This window comes from Tachyglossus aculeatus, chromosome 10, assembly GCF_015852505.1.
Source record: "Tachyglossus aculeatus isolate mTacAcu1 chromosome 10, mTacAcu1.pri, whole genome shotgun sequence".
Lineage (NCBI taxonomy): Eukaryota > Metazoa > Chordata > Mammalia > Monotremata > Tachyglossidae > Tachyglossus > Tachyglossus aculeatus.
Window position 1 is genome coordinate 36,401,454 of NC_052075.1, and position 23,903 is coordinate 36,425,356.

A 23,903-nucleotide genomic window follows, 5' to 3' on the forward strand; every position below is an offset into this window, starting at 1 on the left:
TTTCTCTAGAAGCTGGGAAAATGGAGTCCCAGTAGAAGGAAAAATGTAATATCAATGCGCGTGGCTGGAAACATCTGAGGACAATGCCAAGAAAGGCATTTTTAAAATCCTTTCTAGGTCATTTTGTGAATTATGACTCTTTACAATGCTAGAGGGGGACAAGTGTTTTTATTTCCATTCGGTAATTGAGGAAATGGACCCAAAAGTCAAAACTCTGTACCACCTTCTTCTCCTGAAAATATTACCTAACCTTGAGTTTGCACAAACTGTCCTCTCTTAGTTCACTAGCAGACCCAGCCAGGACCTTTTAGCAGGAGCTGCTCAGACTGCCAACCAGGGGACACCCTGAAATATGCAGATACACCTCAGGAACCACCCCCCCCTCCGCCCCGACCACCCAGATTGAGGTGACTATGACTAGGATGCCCATTCATTCATTCATTCGTATTTATTGAGCATTTACTATGTGCAAAGCATTGCACTAAGCACTTGGGAAAGTACAATACAACAATGAACAGACACATTATCTGCCCACAACAAGCTTAAAGTCTATAGGGGAAGAGACAGACATTAATATAAAAATAAATTACAGATATGTACATAAGTGCTCCTTCAGGGCAGAACTGGGGAGGGGCAAAGAATATTGGAAGGATATAATGGGGTCCAGGGGACAGTGGTCTTGATTCTGTGAGCTGGAGTCCATTGGTCCCTGCACCAGTATGGGCAAGCCAGTATATTGCAGTGTTGTGGACCTCTTTTCAATCATATTTATTGAGTGCTTACTGTGTGCAAAACCCTCTACTAAATGCTTGACCTCTTGATGTATTGTCTCGATCGTTCTTGGATTGGTAATTATACTGGGGTGATGGGTGGGTCCTTTCCTTTTTGAGGGTGTCCTCTTTTAGAAACCCCTGTATGTTGCTGATGGGAGGCAGTTGTTGGCAACACTTTCCACTCAAAAACCTCCAGGAGTTGCCAATTCATTTCCACATAAAGCAGAAACTCCTCACCACTGGCTCTTAGGCACTCAATCATCTCTCTCCCTATTTAACCTTTCTGATTTCTTATTAGAATCAAATCCACACATTCTCCTCCTCCAACACCAATCTATTCTCTATACCTTGTTCTCGCCTATCGAACCACGGATTCCTTGCCCTCAGGCCTGTTCCTTCCTCAGGCCTGAAACTCCCTTCCCATTCATATTTTGAACAGTCTATCAAACTCCACACCTTCAAAACCCTCATAAAATCATAACCCCTCCAAAAGACTTTCCCAGATTAAGCCCTTTATTTCCCCTATGTGACCTCCCTTCTGTGTCAACTACGTGCTTGAATACTCTCTCCATCCCCATAATACAAAGAGGCCTAGTGGATAGAGCAGGAGCTTGGGGGTCAGAAGGACCTGGGTTCTAATCCAGGCTCTGCCAGTTGTCTATGTGACCTTGGGAAAGTCCCTTAACTTCTCTATGCTTCAGTTACCTCATATGTGAAATGGCGATTAAGACTGTGAGCCCCATGTGGGACAAGAACTGTGTCCAGTGTAATTAGCTCGTATCTACCCCAATGTTTAGTACAGTGCCTGAGACATAGTAAGCTCTTAACAAATACCATTAAAGAATACTTAGGTAAATATTTTTTATGCTCTATTGTTTCCCCAACTCTTCATCTATTTTAATGTCTGTCTTGCAAACTCCTCCTGGGCAGGATCCACATCTATAACCCTGACGGATTGCACTTTCCCAAGCCTTAGAACAGTGAGTGCTCTGCAGGCAGTAAGTGCTTAAAAAAAACCGTTTATTGACTCTCACAGTTTCCCCACAAGATCAGTACAGAGACTAGAACTCAAAAGCCCATGTCACTGCATAAACCTCTGTGTCCTGCCACTTCTGAAGTGATGGGACAAGTCTTCCAACAATGAGATCCTTAAACAGAATCATCTCTCTAGTACTGAAGCAAGGCCTAGCACTTCTGAGCAGTGCCTAAGAAGAGGATGGATAAGAACAGTATGCAGAACTCAAAGGAGCAGTGGTGGACAGGAGAGCAGAATAAACAGTATTAAGGCTTAGGGAAACCCAGCCTCAAGCAATGCAAAATAGCAGCGGATGTTTTGGAGGCCACTGCAGTAGACAGAACAGCCATAGTTGTACAACAATCTGTAGAGTAATTGCTCTCGTTGAGCAAAGGTTTTGCAAAGAGTAAGGTGCCAAGAGGCAGGCTTAAAAATAGACATGGAACACACTGCTTAATGCAGCAAGGATTTATCCTTAGATGTAAATTTGACTTCCTTCTGTTCAGCCACCCTCACATACATGGATAAGACTTTACCATCAGAGAAGCGACGTGGCTTAGTGGCAAGAACAAGGGCTTGGGAGTCAAGGGATGTGGGTGCTAATCCTGGCTCCACCACCTGTCTGCTGTGTGACCTTGGGCAAGCCACTTAAATTCTCTATGCCTCAGTTTCCTCATCTGTAAAATGGGGATGAACATTATGAGCCTCATGTGGGACAAGCTGATAACCTTGTATCTACCCCAGCACTTAGAACAGTGCTTGGCACATAGTAAGTGCTTAACAAATACCATTATTATTATGATGATTAATAAGCATTGTCTAACACAAAGGGCAAGATATCTCTTTGTTTTCTCTCACTCTCTCACAGACAGACAGACAGACACACATACACACTGTGCCTCACTGACTGGAACCCAGAGAATATAATGATGGTGACATTTGTTTTACCAATTTTTTGGTCAGTGACCAGTCTTCAGCAGGAAAAGTTACCCTGAAGGTCTGAACTATCTAACTCTAAGGAAAAAAAGAAAAGTTTCATGCAAAAATGAAAGCTGGCACTTGGTCGATGGAGTTTGAGGGCTATCCCCAGCCCAGAAGATTCAGGATGTTCCCAAGCAAAGTCACTTTAAAATTTCCTCTCAGCTCTTTCTTACTAATAGTCCCAAACACAACAGGAATAGCAGCAGTTCCATCAAGTTGACTACTGTACTTGCACAGAAAACAGAGAGAATTTAGGTCTCACTTGACCAAAGCAAGGTACTATCTCTCTGGATCTTTAATCAAAATAATCAAACACTGCACTGTTTACTATAGGCTAAGGCCTCAGGCTGGTGTTAACTACAGACCTGAGCAATCCTTGGGGCTGGGGAATCCCCACGTGGCTCCTATTTGCTTATGGAACTGGTCAGAGCTGCTAAATTCTGGAATTAGAGCTGGACTTAAAAGGTTCAATGTGTCCTGAGGCTGCAGGAAAAGCAGGATTTCCTCAACCAGTGCTCTTCTGTCTCTCTCTTGTCCTCTTCTTCTCTCCACCCTCCAGCCCATGCTCGCAGTTTAGGGTTTGTCCCTTTTCTTACTCTTCTTGTATGAGGAGAGGACTCTGCTTCTCGCCCAATAATTAGAACAATGCTTTGCACATAGTTGAGCGCGTAATAAGTGCCATTAAAAAAAAAGTCAAGTCCCTCCTCTCCTTAACAAACTACTCCCTTGAAGTTTCTAGACTAAGAGTTGGCCGGTCCCTCCTTACTGTTCTCAAGACCAGCCTGAACCTCCGTGGTACTTTATAATCCCCGTGGCTGGAGATGTGGGCTGGGGGCTTGATCGGAGGAGGCCCTGCTGGATGTGGGCCACTGCCTTAGGCCCAGCCTGTGTCTGGATTCCGATTCTGCAGGGCTATTTTGACTCTGGGAGTGGTTTTGAGCTAGCAAATATGGCAGTAACCATTGCAGCCCAGATCATTAGGGCCCTTTGATGTGACAATAATGGTACCAGCAAGTGATGAAATTGGCCAGTGCAGTTACGCCACACCTAGTAGACTGAGTGGCTTGGTGGGCAGCAGTCAGGAGAGGAATCGCTCTCCTCAGGCTCTTCCTAGAGCAGGAAGCCAAGAAGGTGCTATGGGAGTCAAATGCAGCAGTGTGAGGAATGGACGATAATTCCGGGTTCCCAATTTGGAATAGGGCATCAGTTGCACCGTGGGTCTGCCGCTTGTCTGCTATGTGACCTTGAGCAGGTCATTTCACTTTTCTGTGCCTCAGTTACCTCATCTGTAAAATGGAGATTGTGACCTTGAGCCCTATGTGGGACAAGGACTGTGTCTAACCTGATTTCCTTGTATCCACTTCAGTGCTTAGCACAGAGCCTGGCATATAGCAAGCACTTAACAAAAACCTACAATTATTATTATTATTATCTTGTAGCTACCCCAGTGCTGAGCACAGTGCTTGGCACATAGTAAGTGCTTAACAAATACCGCGGTTACATTTAATGATATCACAGCCATCTCACTGGTGAGGATTGGTGACGGAGACTTGAGCCTCTGTTCCGTGATTGCAGGACCGAGAACCTTCACAGAAAAGTTAGTAGCAGTGATAGTGGTTTGTGCAGTGCCACTCGGCCTCTCTCTTCCCTGCCAGCCATGTTCCCATGAGGGCATGGGACACCATAAGCAAGTAGGCAGTCGGGGGTAGAGAACATTGCAAAATGCACACTAAGGTTCATACTTGCAAGATCTGTTTATGGCTAAAGTGACCAAAACATAATGCTGGTTTTGTGCTGAAGCCGTGACCTGGCTGATAGCTCTTTGTATTTCCTTCGTGGACAATGATGGGGAAGTTTAAGATGATGGAGACGTACAGGTGCCAGCTCAATGGGGGACAGTGGAGGCTGCCCCCACCCAGATTTACAGTTGGGGAAGCTGTTTGGGCTGGACTCCACACCTTACTCCTGCCAGAAATTGGGCTAAACTGGAGAATTTCAGAGCAGGGCTAGGAAGACTGAGAGTTTCCAAAAGGGGCTGAAAAGACCTGAAATCCAGATCTTCCTGTTCCCGAAAGTTCTTCAAAGCTTGTCCACCATTCCCAAAACCCATTTTGCTTTGATTCTATGTTTCCAAGGAACACTTGGCACTTACAGATTGTGGAGAGTCACTATATGCCTTCAGAGCTAATTTAAGCTTTCTTCTTCTTCAAATGCAGTCGAGTCGTTTCCAACTTACAGTGATTCCATGGACACACCCTCTTCAGAATGTCCCATCTTCTGTCATAAAGTCATTCTTGCATGTGTACCCATAGAGTTTTCTTGGTAAAGATATATGTATATATATATAATGGCATTTATTAAGCGCTTACTATGTGCAAAGCACTGTTCTAAGCGCTGAGCACTGTTCTAAACGTTGGAAGATATGGAAGTGGTTTACCACTGCCACCTTCCACGCAGTAAAAACTTGAGTCTTTGCCGTTGTCTTTGATCAACATTTTGATCACTTGATCATCTGCCTTCGACTCTTTCCCAGGCCACCACTGCCCAGCACAGGTGAATCGACTTTGACACTTTGGTTTAGACTTTTCCATTATGGGTAGCCCTGTAGGGCCCAAATCTAAGCTTCAGCAGTGTATGCAAACTCTCTTTCGCGATGAGGTGTTGATTCACAGGAGAGAATCTAGGCATTAAGACAATACAATTCAATACTTGAACCCTACAGAATAGATTGGGCGCCCTCATGTGCCTTTCACTGTAAAAGCATTTAGTACAAAAAACACGTTCATTTATGGGCAAATGCTCATGCTGTTTTTCACCCTTATCGTTGATCCATCTAGGAGTTGTTACTTCCAACACATATAGGTGGGAGAGTGTGTGGAAAGGTGTGGGTGCAGGCCTATCTGGAGGCAGGGGGATGGACTCTAATTCCCTTCTCCCACCCCCTGTTCCTCCTCCTCCTCTTTCCCTCACCCCCAACGATCTGGTCTCCTACTTCATTACCAAAATTAACTCCATCAGGTCTGAGCTCCCCAAAGTCACTCCTCCCCCTTCTCCAACCCCCCCGCCCGGTTCTCAACCGTCTCCACTACTCTCCCATCCTTCCCAGCAGTATCCTCAGATGAGATCTCCTCCCTCCTCTCAAGTGCTACTCCAGCCACCTGTGCTTCTGACCCCATTCCCCCTCATCTTACGAAATCTGCAAACTTGTACTTCCCAAGCGCTTAGTACAGTGCTCTGCACACAGTAAGTGCTCAATAAATACGGTTGAATGAATGAATGAATATAGAGAGCCTTCAAATTTAACTGGGGAGGGGTAGGAGTGGGGGTTGGGCTTTGTTTCTGGCCCTGTCATATTTCTTTCAGATTGGAGAGTCAAGTGGCAATGATTCCATCCATCAGTGTCAATATGTGAGCCACTACACTTTGGTGTGCTGCATTCAAAGTTCTAAAGCAAACAGTCAGAGAGGGCAAAAGTGGATTTAATGAGTGGCATTGACATACTTGGGAAAGTCAACAGTAGAGAAAGAGCCGCAGCGGATGTGTCCAGGAACTGGTTTCTGAGAATGTAACCTGAGTTAGAGTTTTAGCAAGGGGAGAAATTCCATGTGGTCTCTCTGATTACTCCCTAATCCAATTCATATCCCTTAGGCTGCTTCTCTCCCCCCCTCCCGCCCCCAGCAAGACCATTGGTACAAACGCCAAAGTGCCTTAAGATCTTTAGAAGAAATGTGTTTAAATGCAAAGCAGAGTCACACGAATGCGAATTGGCCCATTGTTTTAAAGAAATCGGCCGTCAACCCTCATAATCCGGTGAGTATCCGCGGCTGCTCCTTTTTCACGAGATGAACAGGATTCAGGAATCCTTTTCGAGGAAACCAAACGCACTTGCTCGAGAAAAAAGTGGAATATGGAGTGTCATCCCCGCGAGCTCGCTTTTTAAAATCCCGATTGTCCGATCCCGATGGAAGAGGCAGTTCTCGTTGGGAAAACATCCCGGGAGGGTTGAATCACCTGGTGTGGTTGGCGCTTTAAATCCCAGGCTCGCTGGAGCTGCCCGGTGCGTTGATTTTTCTCTCGTTGTTTGGGGAGGAGAGGGATTTTCTCCGGGCAGCTCTTCTCGCAGGCCTGGTTGGTGGAGCTGCTTCTCCGGGCACTGCCAGGCTCTGGGTTCGAGTCTACTATGCGCCTCGCCGGCGTGCCAACACTGCTAGGCAAGCCCGGAGGCCGGGGAGGAGGAGGAGGAACAGAAGGAGGAAGATGCGGGAAGTCGGTAGGTGCGCTCCCTTTGTGTCTCTGCTCTGGTCCCGGGGCGGCCTCGTCCTGGTGCTTCGCAGGTGCGGGAATAATAATAGTTTCATTCATTCAATCATTTATTGAGCGCTTACTGTATGCAGAGCACTGTACTAAGCGCTTGGGGAGTACATATACAGACGGTCCCTACCCAACAGTGAGCTTACAGTCTAGAAGTACTTCCCAAGCGCTTAGTATAGTGTTCTGCACACTAAGCGCTCAATAAATCCGACTGAATGAATAGAAGGGGGAGGCAGCCGGCAAAGCAAAACATATTAACAAAATAAATAGAGTAAATATAATAAACGATAGGCCGCTCCCCAGGACTGGCCTGGCTGGGGGGCACAAGAGGCTGTCCTTGGGGCTGGGAGTGAGTGGGGGTGATAATAAATAGCCTGTCCCCCGAATTGTCCCCGGGATAACAGGGGGGTGGATGGAGGGGGAAGGGAATGTCCCCAAGACTGGACGGGAACGGGGGGCTGGTTGGGTGGGAAATAGCCCCGGGATTGAGAGGGGGGAATATAGTGTTCCTTGGGTGGGGGGGGGGGACCAATAGATTATCTCTGTGACTGGGGGAGGGTGTAATAGACTATCCCCGCTTGGGTGGGGGTAATAGAATATCCCCGGGGCTTGGGGGATGGGGGTGACAATAGTAGATCCCCAGGGCTGGGACAAGGGAGTAATTAAATGTCCCCGGGCCTGGGAAGGTGGGAGTGGTGGCAATTGATGATAATGCTAATGATGATATTTGCTAAGCGCTTATTAAGCGCCACGCACTGTTCTCAGCAGTGGGGTAGGTACGAGGTCATCAGGTGGTCCCATGTGGGGCTTCCAGAAGGCCCGGGGTTGGTGGGTGGGGGGAAAAATAGAATATTCATTCATTCAATCGTATTTATTGAGCGCTTACTGTGTGCAGAGCACTGTACTAAGCGCTTGGGAAGTACAAGTCGGCAACATAGACGGTCCCTACCCAACAACGGGCACACAGTCTAGAAGGGGGAGACAGACAACAAAAGATGTAGACAGGTGTCAAAATCATCAGAACAAATGGAATTAAAGCTACATGCACATCATTAACAAAATAAATAGTATCTCTGGGACGGTCCCAGCAATAAACTTCCCGGGCTGGTCCGGGTCTGGGGGGGGCATTAGACTAGGGAAGCAGCGTGGCTCAGTGGAAAGAGCACGGGCTTTGGAGTCAGAGGTCATGGGTTCGAATCCCGACTCCACCACATGTCTGCTGTGTGATTTTGGGGCAAGTCACTTCTCTGGGCCTCAGTTACTTCATCTGTAAAATGGGGGTTAAGACTGTGAGCCCCACGTGGGACAACCTGATCACCCTGTATCCTCCCCAGCGCTTAGAACAGTGCTTTGCACATAGTAAGCGCTTAACAAATGCCTATTATTATTATTATTAGACTGTCCGGGCTGGGGGCATTAGGTTGTCCGGGCTGTTCAGGGCTGGGGGTATTATGGTTGTACATATTTATTACTCTATTTATTTATTTATTTATTTTACTTGTACATTTCTATCCTATTTATTTTATTTTGTTGGTATGTTTGGTTCTGTTCTCTGTCTCCCCCTTTTAGACTGTGAGCCCACTGTTGGGTAGGGACTGCCTCTATGTGTTGCCAATTTGTACTTCCCAAGCGCTTAGTACAGTGCTCTGCACATAGTAAGCGCTCAATAAGCTCAGTGGAAAGAGCCTGGGCTTTGGAGTCAGAGGTCATGGGTTCAAATCCCACCTCCGCCACTTGTCAGCTGTGTGACTTTGGGCAAGTCACTTCACTTCTCTGTGCCTCAGTTACCTCATCTGTAAAATGGGGATTATGATTGTGAGCCCCACATGGGACAACCTGATCACCTTGTATCCCCCCCAGTGCTTAGAACAGTGCTTTGCACATAGTAAGCGCTTAACAAATACCAAAATTATTATTATTATTATTATTAATAAATACGATTGATTGATTGATTGATTGTCCGGGCTGCGGGGGGCGGGAATGGCAGTAGAGCATCCCAGGCTGCGGGTGGGAAGGGAAAAGGGAGGGGGGACTCACCTGGAAAAGTGTGGGCGGGAGGGAGGGGTTGAAGGAATCCCGGACTGGGATGCGGGGAGGGAGAGGGGGCCGGAGAGGAGGAAGCCTCGGTATGTGTGGTCCGGGGGGGGCATTGGGTGGCTCTGATTTTACCCCTCGGGGGTGGCCAGGGGGAAGGGGAGGGGAGGGGGAGAAGAGGGCAGGGATGGTGGGGGTGGGGGGGAGGCAAGTGACATCACCGTGGGCAGAGCGAATAAGGCGGGGGGGCCCGGGCCCGGGATGGACCAGGCGGAGCTCAGCAAGCAGGCAAGGCTGCAGCCGCGGTGCGCTCCCGCAGGGCGCCCCAACAACCATGCAGAGATCACCGCTGGAGCGAGCCAACCTCCTCTCCAAACTTTTCTTCAGGTAAGAGCTGCGGGGAGGGGAGCTGAGCCCCCGCCACCTGGGCCCGGGCCTAAGGACATTCCACCGACCTCCCTCCCGGGCGAGGGATCGCTTCCAACCTGCTGCCACCCACTTTGGGAATTTGCAAGAGCCCCCTTCCATGGGCTTCCCCCTGTCCGTAGTCTTGGAAAGGCCCTCTGCCTCGCATCCTATTTTGCCCCGCACTTAATCAGGGCCTGGAACTGGTCCTTTGTCCCGCCGGGATTGGAAGTTCAGCACCCTGTCTGGCTCCTCTGGCCATCGAAGTCGCGACACAACCAGAGTTCAGAACGCCTGAAGCCCCAACACCCTCTTGATGACAAGTGGCTCAGGGGAAAGAGCACGGACTTTGGAGTCAGAGGTCATGGGTTCAAATCCCGGCTCCATCCATTGTCAGCTGTGTGACTTTGGGCAAGTCACTTCACTTCTCTGTGCCTGTTACCGCATCTGTAAAATGGGGATTAAGACTGTGAACCCCCTCGTGGGACAATCTGATCACCTTGTAACCTCCCATCACTTAAAACAGTGCTTTGTACATAGTAAGCGCTTAATAAATGCCATCATTATGCCATTACTAGTGCCCCTTTTCCCCCCTAGAAGAGCACCCCGCTCTCCCTATAATTCAAACCCCGGGATCTACTAAGCATAAATTTGGGAAGGAGGCCATAGTCGCCATGGAAATGGGAAGCCATAGAAATAAATCGATTATATAGCCGAATCACACGTAATATCTTCATCCCACTCGCCATGAAAAGCAGTTCTGGATGAGCTGTGTGGAAATATCATCCGGAGGGAAAGTTTCTGAAAAGTGGCTAAGTTTATCGCCTGCAGAGGCGCTTGATTAAATAGCTCTATTTTAGGTTATGAGTGCCCCAGGGATATGTTCTCACTTTTACTTTGACTCTTGAAAATACAATTATGATTGAAAAAAAAACCGCTTTTATGAGGAGTTGAATCAGTTTCTCGCTCTCCTAATTCTCAGAGTCCCTGATTAGCACATTTATATAAAGGGAAGAACAACTGATCAATCAGTGGTATTTCTGGATCGCTTATTGTGTGCAGAGCACTGTACTAAGCGCCGCTCTCTCCTTAATATTTGGGGGAAAAATCCATCAGTGTTGCAGGGGAAGATTCCTTGTATGGGCATAGGAGATTTGGAATCAGTACCTCTAGGCAGGAACAGAGTACCAAAAACAGTTCCTCCCTGTGAGGGTGAGACTGACACCTTCTTTTAGAATCACTTTTTGTGGTGCTGTTCCCCGAAGGAAGCCATAGCTGGAGGTTAGAACAGCTTCTTGGGAATGGACAGCACTTGGTTCAGCTTTCTACTCACTGCCAAAATCTTGCAACTTTTATCAGGAAGCAGCATAGCATAGTGGGTAAGAGTGGCCTAGGATTCAGAAGGACTTGGGTTCTAATCCCAGATCCACCACTTGCCTGCTGTGTGTCCTTGGGCAAGTCACTTCTCCGTGCTACAGTTACCTCATCTGTAAAATGGGGATTAAGACTGTGAGCCCCAGTTGAATAATAATAATGATGATGGCATTTAAGTGCTTACTATGTGCAAAGCACTGTTCTAAGCACTGGGGTAGATACAAGGTAAGCAGGGTGTACCACGTAGGGCTCACAGGCTTCATCCCCCATTTTACAGAGGGCCAGAGAAGTTAAGTGACTTGCCCAAAGTCACACAGCTGACAAGTGGGAGAAGAGGGATTAGAACCCACAGTCTCTGACTCCCAAGCCCTGGCTCTGTCCTCTAAGCCACGCTGCTTTGTCCAACCCTATTACCTTGCGTCTGCCATAGTGCTTAGAACAGTGCTTAACAAATACCATCATTATTATTATAATCTGTGTAAGGGGGAGGGTCAAAATATTTACTCTATATACATTTCCCAATTGTGCCGAAGATCATTGAAGAATTGTTTGTAGATGAAGAGATAAAAGCAATTAGAGAACTCAGGGGCAAAGCAACGTATAAGGACTTTGATTTTTTTTACTCATAAACCTAACTCCTGAGTCTCCGTGCATGGATTATTAATTTGGTGGCTTATCTGCGGTGGGGGGTTGTTTAAAGAAAAAAAAAAAGTTTTCAGCCGTCCTCCTTCTGATCTTTTGTCACTCCCTTTTGGTCCTGGGTCTGTCTTTATCCGTTGTCCCACAGGGGCCCAACTGCCTTGCTTGAATTGTATTGTTTAGTTTATATAATCTCCTTCCCTTTTCCCATCAGCAATGTGTTTGTACATTGCTCACCTGGCAAGATAAAAGTTGGGTACAATGGAAATAATGGTATTGAGCATTTTTCTGGGTAAAATGCACTGTATTAAGAATTTGGGAATGAACAATTAAGCAGTGGTATTTACTGAGCAACGAATATGTGCAATGCACTGCATTAAACACTTGGGAAAGTACAATCAGTTAGTGTTTATCAAATGCTTACTGTGTACTGAGCGGCAACAGAAGTGGGAAACAAGTTTCCTGCACATTCTAGTAGGGAAGACAAGACACAAATATTTGGTGCGCTCTCTCTCTCTCTCTCTCTCTCTCTCTCTCTCTCTCTCTCTCTCTCTTTATAATATGGGGTTCATTTATATGCATGCACACCCAATTGCTGTGGAAGGGTATAAATCCATTTCTTTAGAGGTGGCTATCTGGTATGCCTTGGGGATTTGGGAATAAGTGGGGAAGGCTTGTGGGAGGAGGTGGAAATTTTGGAGGACAGAAAAGATGGGGAGAGCTGTGGTCTGCTGGATTTGGGACAGGAGAGGGAATTCCTGGTCAGGAGAACATCTTGAGGAAAGGATTTGGGGGTGAGAGAGTAATAAGCAAAGTAAAGCTAGATAGTGAGCTTGAGAGGTGTAAAGAGCAGAATTAGGGGTGAAGAGTGTGTGTAAGCAAAATTGGAAGAGGTGAGTGGGGGAAAAGACTCATCCTGAGTATACATATTTACAGAACCTCCGCTGACTTTTTCCATTGAGCGTACTGCCATTAGAATGTTGATGGTGGAACACAATAGAATAAATTCATAAGTAATATTTTAGGTTAATAACATTCATGCTGTTTTCTTTAGACTCTTACTTTTGTGCTGAGTGGCTCTCAAGTAGATGTGTTTTTAAAATAAACAGACAACTATTTTCTGCACACAAAGGACTGAAGTTCATGCATGTAAGTCATTTTAAAAGATAGAATCTTTATGCAAATTCTGTATAGCCTTAAACGTTTTCTCTCCTGGGGTCAAAAAATGTACTGCAAAGGAGTTTGGTCTTTTCAGAAGTGTCCATCCCAGAAGTATTTAGAACTCTGAATACACCATCTCCTACTACAGAATATTAAAAGAGAGGAATTAGAATTGGCATTTTGAATCCTATTAGTATATTTTTCACCTCAAAGGGAGCCAATCAAAGGAATTGTTTGCTAAAATATTTGCATTTTTAAAAATAAGTGTGAATAGGTCTTGATAGTCATGGGCAGGGAATGTCTGTTGTACATTCAATCGTATTTATTGAGCGCTTACTGTGTGCAGAGCACTGTACTGCTAAGCACTTGGGAAGTACAAGTTGGCAATATATAGAGACAGTCCCTACTCAACAGTGGGCTCACAGTCCAGAAGACTATCCCAAGCACTTAAAACAGTGTTTTGCACATAGTAAGCTCTTAGTAAATAATATTGATTGCTTAATAGCCTAAAAGGGTATTTTTGTATTAGAAAAAACTCGGTGGTTGTTATTATCTATGGCATAATAATAACGATGATTACTATAATTAGCAATAGTTGAATTGGTCATGTGCCTGCTTTTTGTAAAAAATTCTACTGAGGGGGACTTTCTGGTCTCTGGCTCATAAGGGGGATCACAATCTTAAATGGGGGTGTGGCTGGCAACAGACATTTAGGAGAAAATCCTCCACTCTTGGGACTAGCATGTGCTTGGGAAAATCAACACTGAGTTCAAAAGGCATCTGCTTTTGAACTTCATGACAGAATCGAAGTTCAATTCTTTTTCAGTTCTGGGAGGCAATAAACTGGCTGGCAGAAACCTGTAAACTTCAGAAAGAACTCTGTTTTGTTTTCTCCCAAGTGCTTCGTACAATGCTCTACACAGAGTGAGCACTCCATGAATACCACTGATGATGATTATTCTGGGGGTCCCAAACATGCTAAATGAAACAGGAAGGTGATAAAGCATTTTTGTCTGAGGCAGGCAACTAGATCTGTGGGCCATTCACCACCATGGCCATTCATAGAGAAGCAGTCATCAGGAGATAGGCCCGAGAGTCAGAAAGACCTGGGTTCTAATCCTAGCTCTGACCCATACCTGCTGTGTGACCTCAGGTGAACCACTTAACTTCTCTGTGCCTCAGTTTCCTCATGTAGAAAGAGGCTGTGACCCCTATGCGGAACAGAGACTGTATCCAACCTGATTAGCTTTCATCTACCTCAATGCTTAGTGCAGTGCCTGGCACATAGTAAGCACTCAAAAACAAGGAGCTGCAGGGAATTTACAGATATCCATGGAGAATAAATGCTCAGTTCTCAGCCAGTTTTCTAGTTATGGTTTTGTAAGTGTTGTCCTGAAGGTGGCTTAGTCTTTCTCCCCTCTGATCCTTATTACACTCCCTCGTGTTATAGAATTCTATCCCCTGTACAAGACATGGTTGTTAAGGGAGGAGCTGAGGGAGGAGCAGAAATCACCAGAGGAGGGTGATGAGTAAAGCCAAGTCAATCATAGACAGAAGTGGGAAGAGGGGTCAGGGGAGTTGTCCAAATGGTCCCAGCAGGCCCATTCACAGCACTTGGAATTGGGGTTATCCGGGTGGAGCCAAAGATTTAGGACAAGCTTAAATCCATGATTTTTTTTTTTAATATTTAAGTGTTTTTACTATGTGCCAGGCACTGCACTAAGTGCTGGGGTAGATACCAGGTAATCGGTTTGGACACAGTCCCTGTCTCACGAAGGGCTCACAGTCTTAAATCCCCATTTTACAGATGAGGTAACCGAGGCCCAGAGAAATGAAGTGACTTGCCTAAAGTCATATAGCAGACAAGAGGCGGAGCTGGGATTAGAACTCAATCCCTTCTGTTTCCCAGGCCAGTGCTTTATCCATTAGGCCACACTGCTTCTCTTAAAGCGTTCTTTGTATCCTGAAGATAATAGTCCTGGGAAAAGAAGTAATGTAGCAACACATATCTCTAACGGACATGTTACTCTGGAGCTAAAATGATTGACTACATGATTATAGATTAACCTGGTGTTGTATATGTGCTTGAGATTTTTGTTCCTCAATTTACAAGCACATGGTCACTTTCATTTAAAATGAATGGAAGACAAGTTCTGACTCTGGGAGGTCAGATAAAGCTGTTAATGTATGATGAATCACGGCATGTAGGGTTCAGCCTAAGATCAAGGCTTTTTTCCCTATAGGTTGTGGGTTCTGGAACTATTGGCTTATGGGCGGGAGCCATCTGGGAAAAGCAACATAGCCTGTAGCCTGGGAGTCAGAGGACCTGGGTTCTAATTCCGGCCCTGCCGCTTATCTGCAGTGTGACCTTGGGCAAGTCATTTCACTTCTCTGGGTCAGTTTCCTCATCTGTAAAATGGAGATTAAATCCTACTCCCTCCTACTTAGACTGTGAGCCTCATGTGGACAGGGACTGTATCCATCCTGATGATCTGGTATCTATCCCAGTGCTTAGTATGGTGCTTGGCATATGTAGCATAATTAACAAGTAAAGTAATTCGATGTATAGGGGTTACTGGAGTGTGTGTGTGTGTGTGTGTGTGTGTGTGAGTGTGTGTGTGTGTGTTGGGAGGGGGTGGGGGGAGGAGTTTCTCAATTATATTTGTCCTGGAGTCCAGAGCTGGGAGATCAGAATGGCTTCCTGGTGACCAGGAAGAACTGTGTTTTTAAGAATCCTCCTTTTTTTTTTTTCCTCCCTTTTTTATGGTATTTAAGTGCTTACTAATTGCCAGACACTGTACTAAGCTCTGGGGTAGATTCAAACTAATCAAGTTGGACACAGTCCATGTCCTGCATGGGGCTCACAGTCTTAATCCCTATTTTATAGATGAGGTAACTGAGGCATCAAGAAGTGAAGTGAAGTGACTTGCCCAGGGCCACCCAGCAGACACGTGACAGAGCTGGGATTAGAACCCAAGTCCTCCTGACTCTCAGGCCTGTGCTCTAACCACTAGGAAACACTGCTTCCTCCTCCCCCCTTCTTGTTTTAGGCTGGGTGTGCACCTTTTGGCTCTCGATGGCCAACAAGCATTAAGCAACTTTGGTATATTCAGAATGAAACTCAAGTTGCCTTGTGTTCCTGCAATAGTACTGTAAAAATCCAGCCTGCAATAGTGGCATTCTATCTTGGCTTTTAGCCCTCAGTGAGATGCCAATAGTACACACCCATAAGACCAGAGCTTTTTGAACATTTAGATGTCTGACTCAGGGAAAGAAAAACTCTGATGCCCATGTTTCCCCAATGAACAAACAGAAAAGCATCAGTCAGCATCTCAGACGGTGTGGAAATCTCTGTCTATAACTAGGATGTCTGCTACTACTTAGGCCAAAGGCTGACTCTCACGCAAACAGAAAAGGACCCAAGGGTGTCTCAAAGGGTCTAGAATTGAGCTACATTCCACCCTAGTTTGAACCCATCTGGAAATACCTTGTCCTCTCATGGTGTAAAGCACCAATTCTGAGGTAATGACTCTGGGTTTTAGGGGCAGCTACCCCCTTTCTCTCATCCCTTCTCCCTTCAGTTAGTTCCCTTGTCCTCTTCTCACTACCACTGAATCCCCGTCCCTCCCCACCTTCCATGCCCACTACCTCCTCTCGTCCCCATCAATCCCCTTATAAATAGGGCCCATAACAGGCCAATAGTCACTTCATTTGAAAAATGCTCCTTTCTCCCAGAAGTCGCCACAACACGGCTTCTGTGGCCTGCTGCCCCAAATGAATGAACTCTCTTGGTTATCAGTTATCAGTGGTGGTTGGCGAATAAAGCCATTTTCACAGGCCCAGACTTGGGTATGAAACTGGAATGGATTAGAGTAACTGAGATTACATTTTTCTGTGGGCAGAGTTGGCCTGAACCCAGTTCCACAACACCCCCCAGAAGAGTGCAATAGGAAGTTCAGGTTTCCTCTGCTTTTGCCTGCTTCAATCATAGAATCACTGGATGCTGAGCCCCCTTACCCACCCAACCGACTGAAGAGAACAATTAATAATTATAATAACTGCAGTATTAGTTACTATGTGTCAGGCATTGTAAAAGATAATTGAGTTGAATGCAACCCCTGTCCCACATAAGGCTCATCATCTTAATCCCCATTTTAAATGAAGTTAAGTGACTTGCCCAAGTTCACACAGCAAACAAGTGTCAGAGCCAGGATTAGAACCCAGGTCCTTCTGAGTCTCAGGACTGTGCTCTATCCACTAGGCCAAGCTGCATCTGGAGTGCTGCCCCTATAGCCACCAAACCCAAGGGGCTTCTGGGAAGGAGTGGGCATATAGATGGCACGGGGAAGGTCTTTCTAGGGATGTAGGTACCCTCCAGGAGGACCTGGGCCCTTGTTCAGGAACCTGTTGTCCGCAATGATTGCTAATCCTTCTCCACTCCCCAGGAGGCACGAATGTATGATACGCCTGTTAGGTCAGGAGCCACTGGGGTGTGTTTAGGCTGGCAGGTCAAACCTAAAATATTGGTGAGGTGGTTTGGTAAATAGGGTGTGACGTGTGGGTCTCACACGTGTAACCGAGGAGAAGAGCTAATCCTTTAGGGAGTGGGAGCCAGGGAATGGGGTAGGGACAGTCTACTACCCTTCCAGCCTGACAGCTTCAAGGTAGGACATTCTAGGATCCTTAGGTTCCAGTGCCATCGAGGTGACATTAACAAGTTATTTTATGTTTGGCGGGAAGGCCGAATCAGAGCCCAGGACCTTTCTGCATCTTCCTCCCCAGGAGAGTGGGAGGGATCAGTGTGGTAGGGTTGACATCTGTTTGGAAGCCATTCCCGAAACAAGGACCCCTCAGGTTCTGAAGGTTGCAGGGAGGAGCCAGATTTCCAGGGGACCGGGCAGATGGTGAAAACATGACCAGTAGGGAACTGGTCCTGGCCCAGTAAGGGTCAGAGGAAGAAGTCAACTAGCTGCAGCTCATGCAGGCAGTCAAGTCACTTCCTTGGAAGGTGGGAGGTCGGAGGGGGTACGTCTAACTTCAAGAAAAGCTTCAGTCTGGAACCGTTCTTGCTGACCACATGGGAAGACCATCAAGCAACATGGTTTGGCCACAGGCTGTCCAGAGAATCCCTCCAGGGAGTTGAAAAGTTGTGATGGATGGCCTGATTGGGTGCCGTCGATTGTACTATTCACTTCATCAGCAACGTGGCCTAAAGGATAGAGCATGGGCCTGGGAATCAGAAGGTTCTAATCCAGGCTCTGCCACTTGTCTACTATGAGGTCTTAGGCAAGTCACTTCACTTCTCTGTCCCTCATCTGTAAAATGGGGATTTAAGACTGTGAGCGCTATGTGGGACAAGGACTGTGTCCAACCCAATTACCTTATGTCTACACCAGTGCTCAGAACAGTGCCTGGAACATAGTAAGCACTTAACAAATACCACAGTTACTACTATCAATAGTATTTACTGAACACCTTCTATGTGCAGAGCACCATGTTAAGTGCTTGGGAGTTTACCAGTAAAGGCAAAATAAATAATCCCTGCACTCAAAGGGTTTTACAGCCTAATGAGGGAGACAGAAGTGGTCCTATTGCCAAGAAGCCTTCCTGAACAAGTCTCTTATCTTCCCACTCATTTTTCCCCCTCCTACTGTGTCATCTATGAAACAGAACTTTTAGGAGGTGGGGGGCAGAGGGCAGAATTTGTTGGGAACCTCAGAACCAAAACTTGTGGTGACTTCAGGCCCAGAGACCAACTCTTGGGTCCCACATTTTCCCTCCTGGATGAACCCTCTCTCCTCCTCTACCGTTCCAAGCGCTGTTTCTATCTGAAACTCCGTCCAAGCTGCAAATATGGGTCTTACAGCTTTTGAGTCAAGTTGTGTAATGGTTAATAGGACCCTCTGAAAACCCAATAATAATAGTTAAGCACTTTTAATGTGCCTAGTACATACTAAGCACTGGGCTGGATACAAGATAATCAGATCGTATGTGGGTCTCAGTCTAAGTAGGAGGGAGAAGACGTATTGAATCCCCATTTTGCAGATGAGAGAACAGAAGCACAGAGAAATTAAGTGATTTATTCAAGATCATAAAGCAGACAAGTGGCAGAGCCAGGATTTGAGCCCAGGTCCTCTGACTTCCGGGCCTATTCTTTTTCCAGTAGGCCATGCTGCTTTTCACCTTGTTCACTGCCATCCCTTAGAGGGCTCTAGAGTTGTCAGTTTTCTCATGGTCACTCAGGGAAGGTGATCAGAAGGGCAGGTGCCTCCCTTGGGAAGTGGCTCTGACAACATAACTGGGGAGCTCAGTAGCCATGTAGGGGAGAGAAAGACAGGCCAGGATTCACCTGTTTGAAACAAGACCATCTCCCTTCTTTACTACCAACAATTGCCCTACTACATTCTGCATGCCAGTGAAGCCCCACCCCGGAACTCGAGTTTCCTTTGAGCCAACCCTGGGCCCAAACTTGAGAAAGCATTTTAGGCCTGGGAGTCTGAGAAGCCAGGGGCACAATCTTCCCCTGGCCATTTTGAGGTTCTTGGCAGTGTTCCACCCCCTCCCCTTCCCTCCGCCAACATTGGAAGACTCTAGGGATTGAGCCTTGACTGCCGAGGTGACTGACTTGTCACTCAATGGCATTTCAGTCAATCAATCCATCAATCAATTGTATTGAGTGCTTACCATTCACAGAGCACTGTACTAAGCGCTTGGGAGAGTATAATCTAGCAGAGTTGGTATTTGAGTGCTTATTGCAGAGTAAGCTACTAATCACTTCTTGTCTTGTGCTGTCAAGTCATTTCTGACCCATAACAACTCCATGGACACATCTCTACCAGAACACCGTATCTCCATCTGCAATCATTCTGGTAGTGTATCCATAGAGTTTTCTTGGTAAAAATACAGAACTAGTTTACCATTGACTCCTTCCATGCAGTAAACTTGAGTTTCCTCCCTTGACTCTCCCATGATGCTGCTGCTCAGCACAGGGGAGGTTTGACTTGTAGCAGATTGCCTTCCACTCGCTAGCCACTGCCCAAGCTAGTAATGGAATGGGTATGCCTCTGCTTGACTTTCCCGAGACTGGTAAAGTATTGGAAACTCTCCAGGTGTGACCCTGAGATGGGACTAATCACTTAGGAAAGTACAAAACAATAGAGTTGGAAGATGCAGTGCCTGTCCACAAGGAGCTTACAGGCTGCAGGGGGAGATAGATGTTAAAATAAATTGCAGATAAAAGAAATCGAGTATAAGTGCTGTGGGGCTGGGGTATCAAAGTGCTTAAAGAGGTCTACAGCCAAGTGGTGTGGTCAGCACAGAGGGGAAATGAGGGCTTAGAAAGGTCTGTAGAGGGGTACCTAGCATTGCCCCCTACCACTGGCTCTCTACCAGGTTCTCTCTAACCACTAGCCAGATGGTCACCTAGCCTCCAATTCAGATGCCAACCCACCTTGGCCCTGCCCCTCAAATTATTGGCACTGACACAGATAACAACCTAATAAGGGTAGCTACCTACACTAGCTCATTCCAAAGGACTCTAAGTCCTGAACTATTGATTGTTCGAAGTCAGGATTTGTCACTTAAATACGTGGCCCTTCTTCCTTTCCATACGGCAATTAGCAAGTACTGGTGGAAAGCGTCCAAAGCCAGCCTGGGTTTCAAATACAATTCCACTGGGCTCTCTTCTTAGCTGGAGTAGTCAAAGCCCTCTAAGAGTAAGCTCATTCTGTTCAGAGAATGTCTATTATATTGTGTTCTCCCAAGTGCCTAGTACAGTGCTCTGCACACCGTGAGCACTCAATAAATATCATTGATTGAGAGATGAACTGTGGGAGGGACCTAATCCAGTGTTCTGCTAAAAGAAAAGGAATTTAAGAGTTAATCTTAAATCAGATTGCTGGACTAAGTGTTTGAGCCTGTTATTAGAATAAATGATCCCATATTTACCCACCACAGATCATTAAGATGCTCACCTAAGATTTCTATCAGGCAATTTTTTTCTGAATTAGTTTTCAGTACAACCCAGAGTGGCAGTTGTATGACTCTTCCTAAAGAGCGATGTAGGTGTTTTACCAATCAACCAGTGGTATTTATTGAGTGCTTACTATGTGCAGAGCATTAAGCACTTGGAAGAGTACAACAGAGTTAGTAGACATGTTCCCTGCCCACGAGGAGCTAACAGTCTAATGAAGGAGCTTATAAATATATTTCCATTCAGTGTTAGATGAGATGCTTAGAATCCACTTGATTAGTCAATGGTATTTATTGATCACTTACTATGTGCAGATTGTTGTACTAAGCAGAATCCAAGTACTAACTTTCACCCTTTCTCAAAGGAATAGGCCTTTCTTTTTAGAAGTTCGTCCTTTCAATAAATATTCCCTAGAGCTAATGTCCATGTCTTATTGGCACTGATGCACTTCCAGTAAGCCCCCTCTTCCTTTGTGCCCGGGGTTTTTACTTTGGCCTACGGGTGGGAGGTTGTATCCATTTTTTTCCCCCTTAATGGTATTTAAGCACCTTCTGTATGCTAGGCACTGTCCTAAGCGCTTGAGTAGCAGAAGGTCATGGGTTCTAATCCTAACTCTGCCTCTTGTTTTGTTTTGTTGTCTGTCTCCCCTTCTAGACTGTGAGCCCGTTGTTGGGTAGGGACCATCTCTATATGTTGCTGACTTGTACTTCCCAAGCATTTAGTACAGTGCTCTGCATGCACTAAGCTCTCAATAAATACGACTGAATGAATAAAACAAAGCCCGATCCATAGATTAAATTTATTTAAGAAAGATGTCCCACCCACATCATTATGACTTTCAGAATCAAAGGAAAAGTTGCTTCTGAAAATTCAGATTATTCCTAATGCTCAGCCCAGGCTGGAACTCCAAACTGTAACCTCCTCTTTCTCTCTCCCTGCTCCCTGTGGGCAGGGAACTTATCTACAAACCCTGTTATGTCGTACCCTCCCAACTGCTTAGTACAGTGCCCTGCACTCATTAAGAGTTCAATAAAGGCCATTGATTGATTGACTGCCCTCTGCCTGAAAGCTTAAGCCAAAGTAGATGTGGCCGCAGAATCTGAAGAAAGAAAGGTCATCTTGAATGTGAATGCATCCTAATTCGGTGAAATTTGGGTAGGGAATAATCAATTATTTGGGTAGGGAATAATCTGAAGCAGCATGGCAGTGAATAGAGCACAGGCCTGGGAGTTAGAAGGACCTGGGTTCTAATCCTGACTCCACTACTAGTCTGCTGTTTGACCTTGGGTAAGTCACTTAAGTTCTCTGTGCCTCAGTTACCTCATATGTAGAATGGGGATTAAGACTGTGAGCCCCTTGTGGGACATGGACTGTGTCCCACGTAATTAACTTGTATCTACCCCAGTGTTTAGTACAGTGCCTGGCACATTGTAAGCATTTAACAAATATCTAAAAAGTAATCTTGATCAACCAGGCTAAGATGTTAGTATGCGCTTCTGGGAAATGAGTGGTCAAAATGGAGAGTAAATAATGTCAGAGGATCAAAGAATTTTTATTAGTGTACATAAGAGGTGTTGTAAAAGTGGTGAAATCAAAGCAGAATGTAAACAACCCAAATGGCATCCAAGAGTGAGTTTTTGAATGTATGAATTTCAGCAACCATTGCAAAATCAGCCCCCTTAATGTCAAAGATATTTTCAAGATTCATGACAGATAGTTTAAGGATCTGGAAAAATGGTTGAGATTAGAGTGTGCTAGCTCCAGCTCTCCTGCTTTTGTCAGTATCATTGTCAAGCTAAGTATTATTTTCAGCTTGGGCGTGAAAGCCTACCATGGAATAAGTGTCATGGTGTAGTGGATAGAGCATAGGCTTGGGAGTCAGAAGGACCTTGATTCTAATCCTGACTCCACCACATGTCTGCTGTGTGACCTTGGGCAAGTAAATTCACTTCTCTGTGCTTCAGTTCCCTCACCTGTAAAATGGTGATTGAGACTGTGAACCCCACTTGGGACCAAAATTGTGTCCAACCTGATTTGCTTGTATCCACCCCAGTGCCTGGCACATAGTAAGTACTTAACAAATACCATAATTGTATATAATTTCATGTGTCTGGACCACCAGGCAAAAGTGGAGACATAAGAACATTGGTTTACAAGATTTGTGTATGTATATGTGAACATATGTGTGTATGTGTACGTAAAGTCTTCATATTTTTGGTGTGTGTCTTGAGAGGATTTTACCTTGGATGAAATTCAGGGATTCCCTGGACCTGCCTGAGACGGTGCTCAGGGTAGCACCATACAGCAGCGTGGGTCTCAGCGAAAGTGAGTCAGTCAATCATATTTACTAGAGAAGCAGCATGGCACAGTGGAAAGAGCACGGGCTTTGGAGTCAGAGGTCATGGGTTCGAATCCCGACTCCGCCACATGTCTGCTGTGTGACCTTGGGCAAGTCACTTAACTTCTCTGAGCTTCAGTTACCTCATCTGTAAAATGGGGATTAAGACTGTGAGCCCCACGTGGGACAACCTGATCACTTTGTATCCCCCCAAGTGCTTAGAACAGTGCTTTGCACATAGTAAGCGCTTAACAAATGTCAACATTATTATTATTATTACTAAGCGCTACTGTTTGCAGAACACTGTACTTAGTGCTTGGGAGAGTACAATATAACAAAATAACAGACACATTCCCTGCCCACAACAAGCTTACGGCCTAGAGGGAGAGACAGGCATTAATATAAACAAATTACAGATAGGTACATAAGTGCTGTGGGGCTGGGATGGGGGGATAAATAAAGGGAGCAAGTCAGGGTAAAGCAGAAGGGAGTTAAAGAATAGGAAAAGACAGCTTAGTCAAGGAAAGCTGCCTGGGGCTTCTGGACATAGTCTGTCCTTGTCTTACCCCAGACAGAAGGGGGATTGCTTTGGGTGGGACAGGCACCAAGTCATCCCTGCTGGGTCTGGGAAAGGGGTAGGACCCCCCCCTCCACCCCCCCCAAATAATCAGCCTCTGGCTCTGAGGGGCAGAACTGCCAGGCTCTCAGGCACTGCCTCACCAACCTTGCCCAGGCCCTCCCACTCCCTGTCCCTCTCTTTCTGCCGAATTTTGGTCCTCTTCCAAGCCCTCCCTTCTTCCATTTCCTTGTTCTTCTACTCAAGTATCCCTTTGGTCCTCTCTTATTTTGTTGGCATTAGTGTGGCCTAATGGAAAGAGCCGGGCGACCTGGGTTCTAATT

General features: G+C 46.0%; 1 protein-coding gene across 1 annotated transcript in view; it reads left to right on the plus strand.

The window, feature by feature from the left end:
- The first annotated feature begins 6,611 nt into the window (after positions 1–6,611).
- Positions 6,612–23,903, plus strand: part of CFTR (CF transmembrane conductance regulator) — a 190,873-nt gene continuing 173,581 nt past the window's right edge. Inside the window, exons 1-11 of the mRNA XM_038751975.1 lie at positions 6,612–6,897; positions 9,385–9,501; positions 10,785–10,898; positions 12,587–12,681; positions 14,937–14,998; positions 15,744–15,840; positions 16,429–16,542; positions 17,139–17,232; positions 20,703–20,753; positions 22,225–22,294; positions 22,899–22,990. Of these exons, the coding sequence (XP_038607903.1) occupies positions 6,612–6,897; positions 9,385–9,501; positions 10,785–10,898; positions 12,587–12,681; positions 14,937–14,998; positions 15,744–15,840; positions 16,429–16,542; positions 17,139–17,232; positions 20,703–20,753; positions 22,225–22,294; positions 22,899–22,990 (1,192 nt within the window). The remainder of the gene's footprint in view (positions 6,898–9,384; positions 9,502–10,784; positions 10,899–12,586; positions 12,682–14,936; positions 14,999–15,743; positions 15,841–16,428; positions 16,543–17,138; positions 17,233–20,702; positions 20,754–22,224; positions 22,295–22,898; positions 22,991–23,903) is intronic.